The sequence below is a fragment of the Bison bison genome, unplaced genomic scaffold, assembly GCF_000754665.1.
Source record: "Bison bison bison isolate TAMUID 2011002044 unplaced genomic scaffold, Bison_UMD1.0 scf7180017864370, whole genome shotgun sequence".
NCBI lineage: Eukaryota > Metazoa > Chordata > Mammalia > Artiodactyla > Bovidae > Bison > Bison bison.
In genome coordinates this window covers 6,739,200-6,760,113 of record NW_011494942.1, presented here as the reverse complement: position 1 = coordinate 6,760,113, position 20,914 = coordinate 6,739,200, and the positions used below count along the sequence as shown (strand labels likewise).

The 20,914-nt window shown below is 36.6% G+C and overlaps 1 protein-coding gene across 6 annotated transcripts in view; it reads left to right on the top strand.

Moving 5' to 3' along the window:
* ABCC9 (ATP-binding cassette, sub-family C (CFTR/MRP), member 9) overlaps positions 1 to 20,914 on the top strand; it is a 157,386-nt gene that overhangs the window by 3,354 nt on the left and 133,118 nt on the right. For 5 of the 6 annotated variants that reach the window (XM_010855951.1, XM_010855952.1, XM_010855947.1 and 2 more), the window contains exons 3-7: positions 1,779 to 1,940; positions 3,278 to 3,419; positions 9,598 to 9,719; positions 15,133 to 15,299; positions 16,346 to 16,588. In XM_010855951.1, the coding sequence (XP_010854253.1) occupies positions 1,799 to 1,940; positions 3,278 to 3,419; positions 9,598 to 9,719; positions 15,133 to 15,299; positions 16,346 to 16,588 (816 nt within the window). In that variant the 5' untranslated portion in view covers positions 1,779 to 1,798. Of the gene's footprint in view, positions 1 to 1,778; positions 1,941 to 3,277; positions 3,420 to 9,597; positions 9,720 to 15,132; positions 15,300 to 16,345; positions 16,589 to 20,914 lie in introns of those variants that run through there. The other variant, XM_010855953.1, reaches the window with a different exon arrangement.

Genomic DNA, 20,914 nt, shown 5'->3' with positions numbered 1-20,914 from the left:
TGTCAACACACAGACTTTCTAACTAGTTCTTCTATTCATATGTTTTATAAAAATTTTGTTTAAAATTTGGTTTCTCCAATAGTTTGCCTCTGCTGCCTATCTTTTCTGTATAACACACTTTGTTTCTTTCTAGGAAACTATATGATTCGTGACCATCGCTAAATCAATTATGAATGAAAGGGAAGAGAAGAGGTACCACTTTAGCTATCCAAATCGTTGCCAACCTTGAATAATCTAATTCAGAATCCAGGGTGGCATAAATATGGAAAAGAAACAAAGTCCAGGGAGGTTGAAATCATAAAATACTACTTATTTTAATATGAATAGATAAGAAGTTTCTTTAAAAAATATAAGTCGGGAGCTATATGATGGAGTGGAATGAACATGGTTTATAGTCAGACACATGTGGGTGTGGATTCCAGCCATATCATCATCTGTAAAATTCGATGAGCTCCACAGATATTGCTTCATGGTTCTGAGGGCTTACATGGTATATGCAAAGCTCGCAGAATGTAGTAGGTTCTAAGTAAATAGTGCTGCAGCCCATGAGAGGGACCGCTCAGTCCACGGTCTGCTGCAGTCCATGGGGTCGCAGAGTCAGAGTCGACCGAGCGACTCCACAACAACAAATAAATGGTAGGCATTATAGGAAGTTTTCCGAACACTAAAACTCTTGGTGGCATTTCACGGTAGTAAGAATTCATTTAAAATGTAAGTCAGAGCTTGTCACTCCTCTCATCTCCACCCTCTCAGTGGCTCCATTGCATTCCGAGTAGAAGCCAGAGTAGAAGCTCCGTGTCCCACAATGGCTAAGATGACCGTGTGTAATCTTGTCCTCTGTTTCTTCTCCCAGCTTGTCCACGTCTCCTCTGATGGAATACAGCTCTCCAATAAAAAGGCATCCTTTGTTTCAAAATCTGAGTAGAGTGCATTTCATGTAAAAATATTGTCTGATTCTGGGACCTGTGTAGTTTCATTTTCTTGTGACTTGAATTATATTTAATTGGTCTTTAACACTTGATTTTACTGTTGTTCAGAGAAAGGCTGTATGCTGGTGGACTCCACATTGCTCTCTTGGTATTACTGTTTCCTGCAGTGAATGAAATGCTGCAGTAAATTGTGTTCAGCTGAAGTTGTTTGTGAAAGCATTTTCAATGAATGACCATGGGAAAGGATTTGATATTACAGCATTTTGACTTTTCAGTCAGTTTCATCTTCCCCTCCTTTTTCTGTATAAACAGCCATTTTTGGTTTTTGATAATTTATTTAGACAAACACTCCTTGGAGGTAGCACTATTGGTAGATATCAATTATAATGTATTTTCCAAATTAAAATGGAATATTTTAATCAGGAAAAAAACTATTGACAAGTGGACCTTATAGGATGTATAAGGCCTTTCTAAGTAATTCTCAAATAACTTTGACCACAAAGATTTCCTATTTCTTCAGCTACAAAGATAAAGGGGGTTAATTTTATGAAATAATACCTCTTTAAGGCTATATGCCTCATAGCTCAGTTGGTAAAGAATCTGCCTGCAATGCAGGAGTCTGCCCGGGTTTGATTCCTTGGTCCAGAAGATCCCCTGAAGAAGGAAATGGCAACCCATTCCACTCTTCTTGCCTGGAAAATCCATGGACAGAGGAGCCTGGTGGGCCACAGTCCACGGGGTCACAAGAGTCGGACATGACTTAGCAACTAAACCACCACCACCAAGGCTATAATTTAATGAAGGAGAATTTTGTAGTAAGAGGTTTTTCTTCCTTTCTCTCCCTTTTAGAGTGAACTATATAAGAAGAAATGAGCCTTTCATTCTGCGGTAATAACATTTCTTCCTATAATATCTATGATGGTGTGTTACAAAATCCCTGCTTTGTGGATGCCCTTAACCTGGTTCCTCATGTCTTCCTGCTGTTTATCACTTTCCCAATATTGTTCATTGGTAAGTAACCTACTTACCAAAGTAGAACATTCTTTTTTGTTGTATTTCTATGGTTAATAATTCCTTTTTGACATCCAGTTAACTTATTGAGAGCAATCGTTCTGGCAGTGTTGTTTGCATCTCTGCCATGGAACACAGAAGCTGGCATTCTTCAAAAAGGGTATTCAAATCAAGTGGAATTAAAATTAACATTGTCAAAGAGAAATGGCTAAAAATGCAGACTATTCATAATCTTGGCTATTTGGGTTAGTGAGAAATCACAAATAAATCTCAAAGAAGTATCAGGTATAAGGAAAATTATAGTGATGCAAAGAAAGCCAGAGCCTGCCTGGAAGAGTTTAATAGCATAAATTATAGTAAAATATGTTAAATGTAACTAATTTTCAAATAATGAAGTTCTTTTGGGAACAATTTAGAGATGAATCAGTATTCTTTTCAAAGAATGCTTCAGGGGTCCGTTTTGTCCAGAAACAGAAATTTCTTCCTTCAGTACTTTTACCACTCATATCCCTCCCAACCCCATTCATTCTTGAAGTTTACGGGACTTCTCTATAGTTGAAAAATTGAGAGAGAAAACAAAACAAAAACAGCGGTGACAAGAGACAGAAGTAGGGTCTTGTCTTAGCACGCCATACATGAGTTGGCATTGCGCTGTTTTTGAGGGGAAACCATCAACATTTTCTAACATATAATCTGGTAACTTAATTTTTTTCTTCAATGAAGAGCTAAGGGTGAACCGGTAATGTTCTTGAGCCTCCTTAAAAATCTCATCAATGAACAAAGCTTTAGCTTTCTTTCAGAAAATATCAGTAGCACTATTGAACGGTGCTGGCTGAGTCATGGGTTATCATCTTTATTCCATGACATGCATGTGAGTAAGAGTTGACACAGCCAGTGGGCCCTATATCTTGTCACCGAGTGTGACCATTTTATTTTTTTGGTTAGGCCTCCCACAGATCCCATCTTTTGAAAGATTTGAGACTTTGAATTGCTTTTATTAACATCATCATTAATTTATTTTTCTTTTGAATGAATGAGATCTGTCAATAAGAATTGTGATGAGCATGAAATAACCAGGTTGTCACCCAGAGTTTGTTATTCCTGAGCTAGACAGCAAAGTTGATGTGTTAGCTTAGGGAAGCTTGGAAAAATGCTTTGAAATTATTCCTTTTTTTTTTTTAACATAATGAAAATAGAGAAGGATTTATGTTGCTACCCTAGAAAGGAATAAGGTTTTAGGACCTCCTCTCCCCGATCTGCAAAGCATATCACAATGTAAATTATTTTCATGATTATAATTAATTCTTTATTTCTTTACCTTTTCCTCCTTTATTCAGGGTGGGGGAGTCAAAGCTCGAAGGTACAGATTCATCACAACACATGGCTTCATTTTCCTGGACACAACCTGAGATGGATCCTTACATTTGCCCTCCTGTTCGTGCATGTTTGTGAAATAGCGGAAGGCATTGTTTCAGATTCGTAAGTGACTCCATTTAGTTAATGGGATTATGCTGTTCTAGTGGAAATGTTGATATGGATAGTAGCTAAGAGCGTACCAAGTCAGCCTTAACTTTTTGGTTATAACTTATCAGGCGCCACAGCAGTCACCAATTTTATACGATACACATGCCTATTGTCCTGTGTTTTCTGTACTGTATCCTTTCTCTGCTAACACAAGTTCAGATCTCTGGGGTTTGTGCTCATTGCTGTGCTTTCTGTTTCTTTATCTGCATAGCGCTGGCAGAAAGTTTTCTCCATTTAAACACCTCAATGATTATCTTATGTTTCAAAACAAATATAAATGATAAGAACAATTGTCTGTATTAACATACAGCTCTAACTGGCATATTTGTTGTTGTTGTTCAGTCGCTAAGTCATGTCCTACTCCTTGCAATCCCATGGACTGCAGCATGCCAGGCTCCCCTGTCCTTCATTATCTCTCAGAATCACATCCAATGAGTTGGTGATGTTATCTAACCTTCTCATCCTCTGTCGCCCTTTCTCTTCCTGCCCTTAATCTTTAAGAGCATCAGGGTCTTTTCCAATGAGTTGCCTCTTTGCATCAGGTGGCCAAAGTATTAGAGCTTCAGCTTCAGCATCAGTCCTTCCAATAAATGTTCAAGGTTGATTTTCTTTAGGATTGACTGTTTTGATTTCCTTGTCATCCAAGTTTAATATATTTATGTATAAATATATAACCAGTTCTCAGATATTTCTATTTATTTTGTAAAACTGCAGAGATAGATGAGGCAGGCATTAAAAGAGTCTGAGAATCAATGAGGATATGACTACAAATTGAGGCAGAGTACATAATTATTTCAAAATCATGATTTGCTATAAAACCCCTATTTTTAAAGGAATTTTGTCTTTCTTATAGAAGAAGTTTATATTAAGCAGTTAGAATGTAATGAATTCTATTTATAAAGCTGAACATAATGCATGATAATATTTTTATTACATAATAATAGAAAATAAACACAAGTAATAGGGAAACTTCGATTATGAAATTATGCTAAATGGTGTATCTTTCATTGAAGAATTGATAGGAAAAAATCTTTAAAGTCTATGAAATGAAAGCTTCAAAACTCATTTTCTTCTTATCTAATAAGAACCTCCCCTGACATCTGTTTATGTTTTTCTGTTGCAATAAACAAGGAGTGAAACTTAGAGACTTTTGTCATGGAGCCATCTATTTTGTAATGTTTTATGATAGTTCTTTGCATTTATGTGCACATCTTAGTTTCTGATTAAAAGGAAAATTAAAGACCCTAAGTCTCCTCTCCAAGCATTTAGAAGCTTATCAGCCATTATTTTATTGAGAATTGCTTACAACTCTTTGGCATATTTATGCTATGTTGTATTGCTGCTGCTGCTGCTGCTGCTGCTAAGTCGCTTCAGTCGTGTCCGACTCTGTGCGACCCCATAGACGGCAGCCCACCAGGCTCTGCTGTCCCTGGGATTCTCCAGGCAAGAACACTGGAGTGGGTTGCCATTTCCTTCTCCAATGCATGAAAGTGAAAAGTGAAAGTGAAGTCGTTCAGTCGTGTCTGACTCTTCGCGACCCCATGGACTGCAGCCCACCAGGCTCCTCCGTCCATGGGATTTTCCAGGCAAGAGTACTGGAGTGGGGTGCCATTGCCTTCTCCGTATGTTGTATTAGCATAACCAGTTTTAGTCTTCATTTTTTAATTCCCTTACCATATGGGCTGACCCTCCATGTTGTTATGTGTTTGTATAAAGTGGAAGATAGTAGAAGTCCCATGAGTCCTAAAAAGTTGACATCAAGTAGGGAGAGATGGCTCCTCCTTTCCAGCCTCATGGTTGATGTGTAGGTTCAGAGACTTTAGGACAGAGGCTGAGATAATAATGAGGACATATACTTATGGGGGAAACCTGTTTCATAGCAGTAGTGATGCAAGAGACCCATGCTTAAAACAAGCAGAAATACGCTCTTGATCTTGTGTAGCCTCTCCCATTCTTTAGCTACAGACTCTGATCCTTGCCCTTTTCATCCAGAACTCCTAAAAAGACATCTTTCAGGGACTTTTTTGGTGGTCCAGTGGTTAAGACTTCTCATTCCAATGCCAGGGACATGGGTTCGATCCCTGGTCAGGGAACTAAGAACCCTGCAAGCTATAAGGCAAGACCAGGGGGGAAGAAAAAAACAAAGACATCTTCCAGTATTTCTGAATAACTGGAAGATTTAGTTTGGTTTCTCTCTTACCTTGTCCTTGTATGGAAGCTGCTTCTACAAGAATGCCAAAGAATATTAATGACACTTTCATGGGTATCTTTTCCTCTTTAACACACTTGTTATATTAAGACCCTGCTGATTATGCCTTCCTTCTTTCCTTCTTTCTTTTTTTTTTTAAACAAAACTTTATGAACTATTTTTTACTTAAAATACCACAGATGTGCACTGTAGTTTCACTATAAGTGAAATAATGCAAAGACTTTCCTAATTGAATATTGGATTTTTTAAATTAATAGTAATACAAATATTAAAGCTATTGATTTTTCTTTTTACAGAAATACATCCTGTTTTACACAGGTTTTCATAAGAAATGTTCTCTTTTTTTACTTCTGTCTAAATAATTTGTGATTCCAGTGAAGAAACCCTTCTAGGCCTAAGAATCATTTTTAGTTTGCTCTTCAGTATAATTTGATTAGTTTATTACTAAAGCATGTCATTCGTTAAATGAATGCCTTTGGGAATTTATTAGCATTTTTCAAGATAGTCAAATATTTGGTTAATTAATATAATTAATAAGCATTAAGAATTTACTGATTGGATTATTCAAGTCCTTGTGTTGATTATTTTTTACTATTCTTCAAATGATAAAAGCGTGCATTAAAATCACTATTACTGTGTTTTCATTTAGGTTTTTATTTTCCATCATTTTCTCTTTTTTGAAATTGTTTTCTGTGATATATAGTTTTTGGTTTTCTCTTGAACTTTCCTGACTAAAGATTTTCTACCATAATGGGATATATATGCTTCAATACTATATATCTACCATTTGATTATTTATACCAGAATACCGAAGTCTGCAAATTATTCTCTAAAAATAGTAGTGTAGTGTAGTGTAGTATTAGTCATTCAGTTGTGTCCGACTCCCTGCAACCCCGTAGACTGTGGCCCGCCAGACTCCTCTGTCCATGGGATTTTCCAGGCAAGAACACTGGACTGGATTGCCATTCCCTTCTACAAAAAATAGGAGAGGTTAAAGGAAAGAATTGAGTTTGGGGCACCATTCAAAACCTATACTACTTTGTAAGGAGAGCAGTAACACTATGAAAGGAATCTTAATAAAAAGTACTGCTGCTGCTGCTGCTAAGTCACTTCAGTCGTGTCCGACTCTGTGCTAGTATGGTTAAAAATCACTAAAAAAAAAAATACTATAAACATAAACCTTACTGTAGCTTCTGCTGTCTTTATTAATCCTTCATTACTGCCTTCCTTACTGATGATTGTTATTCTTTTTCAAGATAACTTGAATTGACTACTTAATTTATTTATTATAATAATTTCTTATTGAATTTGTTTAAGATTACAAACTTTCTTCTGGGTATGGTTTTAAACTGCATTATATAGGCCTTCACAGGTAATCTGCTTATTTTAAAATTTTCTAAATATTTTTTTTTAATTCTATCTTTTCTTTAATAATTAAAGAGTATTAGAAGCATTTAAAATTTTTTACTGATGAAATATTTATTTCCTATTTTTTCTCTTTGATTATTTGAACTATTTCTGGGAGGTAGTTGGTGTTTTGTAAGCCAACTCTTACATGATCGTAATATTATCACATTTTCATTATCTTGTCAGTATTCATGACTCCAAATCTCTGCATACACTTGCCTGTTAGACAGCTTCTTTTGCAGATTTATTAGAAACCTTCACAATCCACACATTCCTGTTGAAACATATTAGCTTCCTCTCTCCAATGGGCTTTTCCTCTCAAAATCTTATTTGGTTGTACCATCATCTTCTCAAGCACCCTGGGGATTGTTCTCCCCATTGCCATCACCATCACACTCATACTCACTGTTAAAAGTCCTGTCCATGTTGACATTTTCCGAAGGGATTATTTCCTCCATGTTACTGCTGCCAGAGCTTAACTTGGGCTTTCATCATCCCTCATCAGGCCTCTCCCCGTAGTTTCCTAACTACGGTCCTTCCTTTGTGTCTCTCCTCTCACCTCAGACACACATTACCTGCCAACTCCATTATCCATACTACTACTACCAGATTGATCTGTTTCTAAAACCCTAATCTGATGGTACCACTTCCTTGTTAAAGTATTTGTGTTTTCTGCAAGACTAGATTTCAGCTCCTTACCACAGCACATGAAGCCTTTCATAATATATCCAAACTCAAACTTTCTATTTAAGGGACATTAAACTTCTTGGAACTTTGCCCATTCTATACCCTGCTTATTAAGTGCTCTTGCACAAGTTTCCGGATGAGTGGCTTCCTTTTTATATTTCAGTTTCCATTGTCAGCTATACCTCTTCTGATATGACCTTCCTAAATTGTTTCTCTTTCCCGCATTCGCAGACTACTTACTTTCTTCTTGATATCATCTGTGTACTAATACATTTAAATCATTTGAGAAAATGTAAATGTTTAGCTGTATGGCATTTTTAATACAAATGGAATTGAGGGCTATCTGCACATTGTCCTGGCATATTTCTGATCTAACTGAAGCTCTTTGTTGCCCTCAGAAGGAAGTGTCATGTCCTTGCAGTCACACTGAATTGCTTAAAGTACCCTTGAATGTATGGGCTTCCCAGGTGGCTCAGTGGTGAAGAATCTGCCTACCAATGTAGGAGATGTGGGTTCGATCCCTGGGTCGGGAAGATCCAGTGGAGGAGGAAATGGCAACCCCACTCCAGTATTCTTGTCTGGAGAATCCCATGGACAGAGGAGTCTGGTGGGCTACAGTCCCCGTGGTTGCAAAAGAGTCTGACACAACTGAGCAACTACACAACAGCAACCACAACTCTTGAACATGTCTAGACTCTCTACTTGGAACAGTCTTCCTATCCTTCCTCTGAGTAGCAGTTCCTCATTCTTAAGGTCTCAGTTTAGAAGTCACTTCTTTCAGGGCTTTCTCTGTCTCAGGCACTAGTTCTACATGAATTCCCAGTCCCTTCACCTATGTTATAATTTCTTGTTTCCAGTTGTTCTTCTCAGTGGACTCTAGACTTTGTGACCACAGACACTGTATCTTATCTTGTTCATTGTTGTATCCCACAATCTAATGCGGTGTCTGGACCAACAAACATATACATGTGTTGAATGAATTAATGAATGTGGAGAAATCATTGAAGACCATGAATGAGTGAGTGAAAGTCGGTCAGTCGTGTTCGACTCTTTGCGACCCCATAGACTAATACAGCCCTTAGAATTCTCTAGGCCAGAATATTGGAGTGGGTAGCCTTTCCCTTCTCCAGGGGATCTTCCCAACCCAGGGATTGAACCCAGGTCTCCCACATTGCAAGAGGATTCTTTACCAGCTGAGCCACAAGGGAAACCCATTGAAGACCATAACGTTTGGGAAAACTATCACAAGAATAAATGTTCTTTCACATACAGTAGAGTTCATATGCAGTTTATTGTTTTTACTCGCTTTAGGTTAAATTATTTCAGCAGTTCTGCCCTTCAAGATAGGAATAGTTATCTATTTGCTTTTGTTGTAAGCATTGTAATGTTTTGTTTAGCTGTATTTATCCAACCCTCCATGTTAGGATAAACCCTTTCAGCAGAATTATATTTCCTTGGGCTTCCCTGGTGGCTCATTGGTAAAAAATCTGCCTTCCAATGCAGGAGGCATGGGTTCGATCCCTAAGTCAGGTAGATCCCTTGGAGAAGGAAATGGCAAACCATTCCAGTATTTTTGCTTGGGAAATCCCACGGACAGAGGAGCCTGGCGGGCTACAGTCCATGGGGCCACAAAGAGTTAGACACGACTTAGTGATTGAGCACTCAAGGTAGTCTCCCTTATTTGTTCTCTTAGCATTCTGTATATAAAATACCTCATTCTGCATTTTAAATATTGGTAAGGGAGCATTTTAATGAAAAAACTGGAAGCAGCAATGAGAAACTGTCTGGAACCTTCAGCTGTAGACACTGACACTGTACCACTCTCTGTAGACGGCGGGAGTCGAGGCATCTCCACCTCTTCATGCCTGCGGTGATGGGATTTGTTGCTACCACCACATCCATAGTATATTATCATAATATTGAAACATCAAATTTTCCTAAGTTACTTTTAGGTGAGTATGATCAAGTGCTGTTGTTATTTTTTCCCAAAGAACTATTTGGTTTTCTTTTTCCTCAGAATAAATTCTCTCAGCACTGGTTGGACTGGAAGGCATGGGAAAACCATAATAATTTATTCTTGTTAGTCTCCCATTCAATGTGGAGATGTAGTCAGTTGTTTATTGCTCTAGGCTGTGAAAACTCCATCCCCTCAGGACATCTAATGAGCAAGTCACCTGAGCTATTTCTGTGTATTTCTGACTCTGGCTTGGGAGTCTTGAGGCATTTCCAAAGACCTGGATACTGTGGGCATGTCACACTCTTCTTGGGATTTCTGTCGAGACAGATATAGGGGCACGGGGAGGCTCTTTGCAGCAGAGTGTGCTCCATTGTATGCTAACAACAATACTGTCTGAGCAACAGCTGCCCCAGAGCACAGCCCCTCACCTCGCATCCTGTTTAGCATTATTTTTTCTAAGCCTCTCTTGCCTTCTTGTCCTGTGGAAATCAGAGACTGTCTAAAGTTTTCCCAATTTTATATTCTGCTTTATGCTGAAATGATTGAACTAATCCCAAATAGTTATAAATATAATACTCTGATCCATCCTTGCATTCCTTAATGGACACTTTCATACAGAAAGCTGAGATGAAGATTACAGAACATAGATTATGCATGGGCTGCAGGGGCCTCTGTGTCCTCTAAATAGGCAAGATCGTATGTGTTTGTGTGAATGTTTTGTTTTCTAAGGTTTATGGATTTGGTTTGATTGCTATTTGATGAAAATGACATCGACTACTACAATTAGGAAAAGCAATAATTAAACCATGCAAATATTATTTTATTTGCATATCCAGCAGGCATCAAAATTTGAAGTGAATAAGTGATAAGTGCTGTTTATTTAATTCTGTGTTGCATCACGTTATATGATTTGGTAAAGGTAATCAAACAAAGACAAGTTGTCAGAATTAAATATTACTTTAAAAGGCTTGTCCAAATCCTAATTATCTTAATAGAAAGCTGTTTGGTTCAACATGGTAGGCAAACATTATCAGAGAAATCTTTTTTTTTTAATTAAATTTATTTATTTTAATTAGACCAGAAAGGCAACAGCAAAAATAAATGTGGCATTGAGAATTCGATACTCTAGAGAATGTTTCTGAAAACCTGATGAGGATATAAGAGTTATAAGATGTGATTAGAAAGGAGATGTGCATTTTAATAATATTTTAAGAGAAATGCAGTCAGAATCCTGCTCTAAATTTTTATGTAGATATAAGCCAGAGGGCACAAACTGATCATATTTCTGAAAGGACTTATAGAATTAAAAGCTTATCTAACTTTTTCCTTACTTTTGGTTCAGTTCAGTCACTCAGTCATGTCCGATTCTTTGCAACCCCATGAATCACAGCACGCCAGGCCTCCCTGTCCATCACCAACTCCCGGAGTTCACTCAAACTCATGTCCATTAAGTTGGTGATGCCATCCAGCCATCTATCTCATCCTCTGTTGTCCCCTTCTCCTTCTGCCCCCAATCCCTCCCAGCATCAGAGTCTTTTCCAATGAGTCAACTCTTCGCATGAGGGAGGAATATTTGGATCTAGAAGAGTCACACATTTTTAGAACACATAACTAGTAATTTTGTCCCAACATTACATTATAAACATTACCAAACATATAGAAAATTGAAAGAATGATATGAATACTCATTTTCCTACCACCTAAATTCTTCTATTATTTTCTTCTATTTATTTTATCAAGTATCTGCTTTCCTCTATTCATCTGTCAATTCATCCCAATTTTTTGATGCATTTTAAAGTATGTTGCAGGAATTGATATTCATCACTTCCTGATTATTTCAGCATGCACATTATTAGCTAAAGTTAAATATTTGCAGTTCTTTTTGTGAGATAAAATTTACATACCAAAGTACAGAAATCTTAATCTACTAAATGCACACACCTGTATAACTCTGTAATGATCTAAAGTGTTGCCATCATCCTTGAAAATTTTCTTGTGCTCCTTACTAATCAGTCCTTTTTTCATCTCTATGTCGGAACATCTAATCTGATTTTTTTCTCACTGTAGATTAGATTTGCCTGTTGCAGAACTTCACGTAGATTGAATCATGCAATGTAAACTCTTCTAAGACTGCTTTCTCTCAGCAGAATTTTTGGAGGCTCATCCATAACAGTTTCAGTTGTATTTTGTTCTTGTGATTTTTGGATTATATTCTGTTATATACCACAAATATTCCATAAATATACTACAGTTTTTCCATTCTCTTGTTAATAGTCTCCTGGACTGTCTCCAGATTTTGACTATCATGAAAAAAAAACCAAACTGCTATAAACATTCATGTGCAAGGGGTTTTTTTGTTTGTGTTTGTGTGTGAATTATGTTTTATTTCTCTTGGGTAAATACCTAGGAGTGGAATTGCCAGGTCAAAGGGTAAGGACATGAATGTTTATATTTGTGAGAAACTACTAGATCGTTTCTCAGTGGTTTATTTTACACACACTAACAGCATATGGGAATTCCAGTGGTTTCACATCCATTTGAAGATCTTGATTTTCTAATTTAGCCATGCTGGTGTTTACGGATAACACATTGTGGTTTTAATCTGCATTTCCCTGCTGACTAATGATCTTGAGCAGTTTTGATGAGTTTATTGGCCATTTGTTGTCTTTGTGAAGTGCCTGTTCATATCTCCTGCCACTTTTTATGGCATTGCACTTTGATTATGGAGTTGTAGCAGTATTTTGTATATACTAGACACTAGTATGTCATTAGACTCATGTTTTAAGAATATTTCCCTCCCGGTCTGTGGCTTGCAAGCTCATTTACTTAATAGGGTCTTTTGATGAGCAGAAGATTTTAATTTTAATGTGGTATAATTTATCATCTTTTCATGTAAAATTACTGCTGTCTCTTAAGAAATCTTTGCCTTCCCTCAAAATATACTTCCCACGTATATTCTTGTTTTTTTTTAAGACTCTTTATAGTTTCAGTTTTTATTTTTAGGACCGTGACCCATTTGAAGTTATTTGTGTGGATGGTATATAAGGTGTCATGTTACTTTTTTTCCAAATGTACATCTATGTGTTTGAGCACCATTTGCACACTAGACTTTCCATTTCTCATTGGATTGCTTTGGGACCTTTCTAAAAGATTAAAGCAAGTGCCTGTTTAAATATAATCTATTTCTTGCCTTTATATTTTCCATTCCTTTAATCCATTCATGGACTTTTATGTCATCACTATTCTGTCTTGATTACTATAACTTTGGAGGTCTTGAAGTCATGTATTATGACTATATAGCTTGTTTTCTTTGTTTTTCTCCCAAGACTACTTTGGATAGTTTAATTCTTTTTCATTACCATGTGCAGGTTAGAATCAGGTTATCAGTTTCTACTGAAAAAAAAAAAATTCCTGGTGGGGTTTTGATAGGGATTGCACTGAATGAACAGAACAATTTGGGGGACGAAATGACATCTTAAAAATGTTGAGTCTTGCAGTTTATTATCTACTGTTATAGATCTTTCATTTCTTATAGCAATATTTTTTAAATTTTAATGTAAAGGTCTTTTATGTCTTGCTAAGAATTATTACTAGGTTTTTTGTTGTATTAAAAATTTTATTTTCCAATTGTTCTGCCATTGTATAAATGCAGTTGGGTTTGTATATTGACTTTGCATCTTGCTACCTTGGAAATTCAATTAAAAAATAATTAAAATTACTTTAACTTATTTCTCTGTAAGTTTTTTGGGATTTTCTATATAAACAAACATGCCGTCTGAAAACAGAGGCAGTTATATTTGTTTCTTTTCAAACTTTATGCTTTCTTTTTTATTTTTCTTGCTGTATTGCACTAGGGAGAATCTCTAGTAAAATGCAGGATAAACGTGGTGAGAGGAAATCCTTATCTAGCTCCTGATTTTAGAGGAAAAGTAATCTTTTGTACTTAATTACAGAATTGATATAGACTTTTTATATAAGACTTTATCAAGTGCGTAAGTTTGCTGCTATGCAAAGCTTTGCTTTCTCAGAGGTTTCTTTTTTTAAAAATCGTGAGTAGCTCGTATTTTACTGACAGACTTTTTTTCTGCATCAGTTGTAACTGTTATATTGCTGTTAAGGTGCTTCTGCTGACGTTCACTGATTGATTTTTCAAATGGTTAAGTAACCATGCATACTGGGCTAAGTAAGCCACACATGGTCATGGTTTGTTACCCATGCTATATGTTGCTAGAGTTTATATGTTAGGGTTTTTACATCGATCATGAGGGATATTGGTTGGGTTTTGTTTTTTTTTTCTCAAAATAGTTTTGCCAGGTTTTTATATGTTGGGATACATAAATGAATTGGAAAATACTCGCTATTTCTGTTTAATGAAGGGCATTGTGTGAGATTAATTTTAATTCTTAAAAATCCAGTAAAATTCATCAGTGAAGTTATCTGGGCCTGGAGTTTTAACTAAGGAGGGGATTTTAAACTATAAATTTATTTCTTTATAATAGACTCTTCAGAGTATCTGTTTCTGTTTATGTCAGTTTTGATAATTACAGTTTTTGAGAAAATTTCTGTTTCATCTAAATTCTTTTTGATTTATTGTCATAAAGTTGTTCAAGATACTCCCTGATTATCCATTTTAAGTACATAGGAGATACAGGGATAACTTTTCCTTTATTCTTAATATTGGTCATTTGTGTTGTTTTCTTGATCAGTCTAGCTGGGGACTTATCAATTTTCTTGATCTTTTAAAAAAGTCAACCTTACTGGTTTATTTTCTCAATTATTCTTTTTCTGTTTTATTGCTATTTTTTACTATTATCTCTCATTTTTTCATTTTGTTCCTTGTTCTTTCCCTACCTTTTTAAGGTGGAAACTTTAGGTCTTTGATTTTGGATCTTTTATTTTTCCTAAAATAAATATCTAAAGCCATAAATTTTCATCTCAGTATTGTTTAAGTTACAATTCCTAAATTTTTAATCTGCAGTATTTTCATTATAATTTAGTTAAAATGTTTTCTAACTTCCCCAGTAATTTCTTTTTTAACATATGGTTACTTAGAAATGTATTGTTTAGTTTCCAAATGTTTGGAGATGTCTAGACATCTCAGTGTGTGAAAATACCCCTTCCATTATCTCTGCCTGGTGTTCATACTATATAATCCTCTCTCCTTGAGTGTGAGTGGACCTGTGACTTCCTTCTAGCTAATAAGGTTTGGCAACGATGAAGATATCACATCTGTTGGGATTGCAGCCTTTGTTTATATCTGGATTAATTCAAACAAAATTATCTGAAAATAGAATATCTTAAATTGTCTTTGTTATTAAAAAGTATTGTATTTATATTGAGATTTCAGTAAAATCTTTAAAAATAGCAGTAACGGGTTGTATCTTTTCTTTTTCTGTTTAATTTTCCAGCCTTATTCCTGTATTGGGTAATGGCCTTTATCACAAAAACCATAAAGCTGGTCAAATATTGGCAGTCTGGTTGGGGAATATCAGACCTGCGTTTCTGCATCACAGGCATAATGGTCATTTTGAATGGACTCTTGATGGCTGTGGAGATCAATGTCATTCGGGTCAGAGTGGGTATCTAATAATTTTTGTTTAGTTACTGGAGTTCAGAAGCAAATATTAGAGATCATGGCCAGCTTGGCATCATTAGTATTCAAGAGCCTATACAATGATATATCGTTTATGTGTACAAATATAAAGTTGAGCAATTACTAAGTTCAGACCATTAATTTTCCAGAAATCTCAATATAACCCTGGAATCTATTGATTCACTTGCAAATATTGATTGAGTGCCTAGGATGTGCCAAACAATTATGCTTAGTCCATATTATAGATTAAACTGTTTTCATCAGGAAATTCTACCACTTGTAATTGGTCCAAAGCAAACCTGGCTCAATCAAACCAGTGTATTCTCAGAAATGTCAAGCTGATAAGAAGATAACTTAATCCACTTTCTTCACTTCATTGATGAAGAAACTTCTGTAGACAGAACTCTAGCTTTATAAACAAAGTAACATGATCAAATCTCATACCCTTCTGTGATTACAAATCTGTTGTACTTCCAGCCACATAACACTACCTGTTACATTGTGTGACATACCAGTGACCTGTTTTTCAATGTTCATTTTCTGTCAGAGCACTCTGAATTTGCTATGAATAGCAAGATACATGTTGCCATGGATAGTGGAAACAGCAAACATCAGCCAGACCACAAATTAATAGAGAATGACTCAACAATGCTGTTGATAAAACATTAAATATTTAAGCAATCTGCACAGTGTAAAAATCTTCATTTAGTTGACTAAATATCATGAAATATCAGGAAAGGATATCATGAAAGACTGACTTTTAGTGATAACTCTTTTAAAGAAATAATTGATTTTTTAACATTCATCTAAGTGTAATTAAATATGAAATTCTGGAAGTTAACTAGAATCTAGTCACAATAAAAGGGAATTTTTTTCTCAGAAGAATATTTCAGAAAAGGATGGAAAGAAGTATGAAAATGTAAAGATTAGTTTCATTAAATGAAAATGTAAAAAAGGTTAAAAATTTATTTTTAATGTGTGGGAAAAGAATCAGGTTAATTGTTACTCTGAAATTTTTCTTATCACAGAGATATGTATTCTTCGTGAATCCGCAGAAAGTAAAGCCCCCTGAAGACCTCCAGGATCTGGGTGTGAGGTTTCTCCAACCGTTCGTGAATTTATTGTCAAAAGCAACCTACTGGTGGATGAACACGCTCATCATATCTGCTCATAAAAAGCCTATTGATCTGAAGGCAATTGGAAAATTACCAATAGCAATGAGAGCAGTAACAAACTATGTTTGTTTGAAAGATGCATATGAAGAACAAAAGGTAACCATTTTTCATGTCCATGATTGTAAAGAATGGACCTCTTAATACAAAGGCACTAAGCTTAAATAATGTTAAGCTTTTGTTGTTTAACTGCTCAGTCATGTCTGACTCTTTGTGATCCCATGGGCTATAGCCTGCCAGGCTCCCCTCTCCATGGGATTTCCCAGGCAGAGAATACTGGAGTGGGTTGCCGTTTCTTTTCTCCAGGGGATCTTCCCAACCCAAGAATCAAAGCCCTCTCCTGCATTGCCGGTGGATTCTCTTAAATAATAGTAAAAAATATTTAGGGAGAGCACATTTTCTCCATCTGTCTTTCCCAGTAGTTTTGAGTCATGTTAACTGGGCTGCTGGAAATATACTGGAAAAGCCAATGAAATATGTTATGTTAGTTGCCCAGTCACTACATGAAGAGGGAAAGAGAGTGCTGTCTTTTCTCTGGCACCTAATGGAAAGTAAGAATTAAAATTAATAGTCATGTATATCAAATCCTTGTCACCATATAATATTAATAATCCACAGATTTTTCATTGTTTCAAGTATCTTAATAATTTTATTATTTAAAGGGAAAATAGGTCATATCCATGAATAACTTTTGAGAAACAAAAATCCTTAAATTAATTATTAATTAAAATTTGAACTCTGCATTTCAAAATTGGGGAACTAAATTAAATAAAGGGGCATCATCTGCCTATTCCATGTATCACTCTATATGTCTGGCAAAATTGATTTCTTCTGGTATTTTCTGTGGATATTTATAACTGCCTTTAAAGATTTAAATATGAGACTATGGATATTTTCAGTTTGTCTTTTTATAATTCTGAGTAGTCTTGTGTGCTATTCACAATGGTAGATCTATTTTATATTGCTGTCACCTACAAATATTATTGTAACTAAAATATGAATATTTATACCAACATTGGAAGGAAATACTGTATGGTGGATCAGTCAAAGAGTTTTTGGCTGTTCTAAATCTAGATCAACAAAGCATTTATGGTAAATGATGAAAATGACCTCTGTTTTGTGTCAAAAATGTGTGTTATGAAATTAATAATCCAGGAAATGGTTACTACAGATGAACCTGAGTCATCACTCTGATTTCACCTCTGGGAAAAGTATTGCATTGTTTTTTAACAACTTCTAAATAAAGATTAATAATATAGTCTAAGCATAGCTTTAGTTTTCTGAATGCTCTTTATAACAGATTTGCTTAAATATCAATAAGCTTTAAAATATAATCGAATTATTCATCTCACAAGGAGTTGAATATGAAACATAATTGAACTCTACTGCATTGAGTTAGCTTCTTTGCCAAGTCATAATTGTGATTGTTCGGGTCTTGAAATCTTTTCAACAAATGATTATAGAAGTGTGAAGCCATGAGTTGGCATAAGTAGATATACCATTCTTCATTTTGCATCTCTTTAAGTAATAACTAGGAGGCACAAGTCTAACGTAACTTTAAAAAGTATTGACCCCATTTAATGGAGACAGGAAATACCTGGAGAAGAAGCAGTTTGAAGCTAGGATTGATCTCAGAGGGAGAGCCTGAAGAGACGTGAGCGGTCCTGAAGGGTGGGGTTCCCTTCCTGGTAATTAAACTCCGGTAACCTGGATGAAAACCAAGAGTCCTAGCCACTAGGCCACCAGAAGCTAGAGACAGAAGCATAGTGGCCCTGGCTTTTGCCCCTATTTGAAAGCAAGAATGTTTCAAGGAGAGAAAAACTGTAATAACAGGTACAAAGTTTATTATTAGAGACATAGCACAATGTGTGGGAAAGCATACAGGAAAACAGTTTGTTTATCAAACTCAGAACCAGGGCAGAGATACACACACAGAGAAAAAGGGTATGGGCATCCTCTCTAGTGAGGAGGGCAATATGTCAGATGCTAGGCAGAGAGACACACCTGGAGAGGAGCTGGAGCATCCTGAGTGAGGAGGAGCTCAGTACAGAGGTGATGTAAATCACTTATAAAACAGTCTCTCTGGGACTTTGTTTACCTTTGGCCAATTATTGTTTCTTTCTTCACCCCTGACTGGTCCATGGACCCTCCCCAAGATGTGTGAGCACCTTTTCTCTAAGGTGGATCCCACCGCAGAGGCCTATGGGTGCATGTCCACACTTAGGGGGTGGGTTCCCCTCCCTTTTCAACCCCCAAGAAGCCTTCCTGCACACGTGCAAACAGGGAAGTCTTCCTTGACCTCAAGAGCGGGTACTTTATCTCTTTGCTTTAGCAGAGCTCAGCTTTTGCCACTAGCTTTGTCTTCGGAGCTTCTGGGTGAGAACAAAAGCTCAGTTTTACTCCACTTGACAAACACCAGGTGTCTGGCCCAGAGGCACATTGTTTCCTATCTCAGGATGATATCTTTTGTTTAGCTTGTAGTAATGTGATAAGTTAATCTCTTGTGACCTAATATCTTAGATCTTAACTAAACTTCAGAAATCTTAACTAGACTGTCAATAACCTGTACTTTGTATTTCACTATGGAATGAAGCAGGGCAAAGACTAATAGAGTTTTGCCAAGAAAATGCACTGGTCATAAGAAACACCCTCTTCCAACAACACAAGAGAAGACTCTATACATGGACATCACCAGATGGTCAACACCGAAATCAGATTGATTACATTTTTTGCAGCCAAAGATGGAGAAGCTCTATACAGTCAGCAAAAACAAGACCAGGAGCTGACTGTGGCTCAGACCATGAACTCCTTATTACCAAATTCAGACTTAAATTGAAGAAAGTAGGGAAAACCACTAGACCATTCAGGCATGACCTAAATCAAATCCCTTATAATTGATTATACAGTGGAAATGAGAAATAGATTTAAAGGCCTAAATCTGATAGATAGAGTGCCTGATGAACTATGGAATGAGGTTCCTGACATTGTACAGGAGACAGGGATCAAGACCATCCCCATGGAAAAGAAATGCAAAAAAGCAAAATGGCTGTCTGGGGAGGTCTTACAAATAGCTGTGAAAAGAAGAGAAGCGAAAAGCAAAGGAGAAAAGGAAAGATATAAACATCTGAATGCAGAGTTCCAAAGAATAACAAGAAGAGATAAGAAAGCCTTCTTCAGCGATCAATACAAAGAAATAGAGGAAAACAACAGAATGGGAAAGACTAGAGGTCTCTTTAAGAAAATCAGAGACACCAAAGGAACATTTCATGCAAAGATGGGCTTGATAAAGGACAGAAATGGTATGGACCAACAGAAGCAGAAGATATTAGGAAGGGATGGCAAGAATACACAGAAGAACTGTACAAAAAAGATCTTCGCGACCCAGATAATCACAATGGTGTGATCACTGACCTAGAGCCAGACATCCTGGAATGTGAAGTCAAGTGGGCCTTAGAAAGCATCACTACGAACAAAGCTAGTGGAGGTGATGGAATTCCAGTTGAGCTATTTCAAATCCTGAAAGATGATACTGTGAAAGTGCTGCACTCAATATGCCAGCAAATTTGGAAAACTCAGCAGTGGCCACAGGACTGGAAAAGGTCAGTGTTCATTCCAATCCCAAAGAAAGGCAGTGCCAAAGAATGCGCAAACTACTGCACAATTGCACTCATCTCACACACTAGTAAAGTAATGCTCAAAATTCTCCAAGCCAGGCTTCAGCAATATGTGAACTGTGAACTTCCTGATGTTCAAGCTGGTTTTAGAAAAGGCAGAGGAACCAGAGATCAAATTGCCAACATCTGCTGGATCATGGAAAAAGCAAGAGAGTTCCAGAAAAGCATCTATTTCTGCTTTATTGACGATGCCAAAGCCTTTGACCGTGTGGATCACAATAAACTGTGGAAAATTCTGAAAGACATGGGAATACCAGACCACCTGATCTGCCTCTTGAGAAATTTGTATGCAGGTCAGGAAGCAACAATTAGAACTGGACATTAAACAACAGACTGGTTCCAAATAGGAAAAGGAGTATGTCAAGGCTGTATATTTGTCACCCTGTTTATTTAACTTATATGCAGAGTACATCATGAGAAGCGCTGGACTGGAAGAAATACAAGCTGGAATCAAGATTTCCGGGAGAAATATCAATAACCTCAGATATGACACCACCCTTATGGCAGAAAGCAAAGAGGAACTAAAAAGCCTCTAGATGAAGGTGAAAGTGGAGAGTGAAAAAGTTGGCTTAAAGCTCAACATTCAGAAAACGAAGATCATGGCATCCGGTCCCATCACTTCATGGGAAGTAGATGGGGAAACAGTGTCAGACTTTATTTTTGGGGGCTTCAAAATCACTGCAGATGGTGACTGCAGCCATGAAATTAAAAGACGCTTACTCCTTGGAAGGAAAGTTATGACCAACCTAGA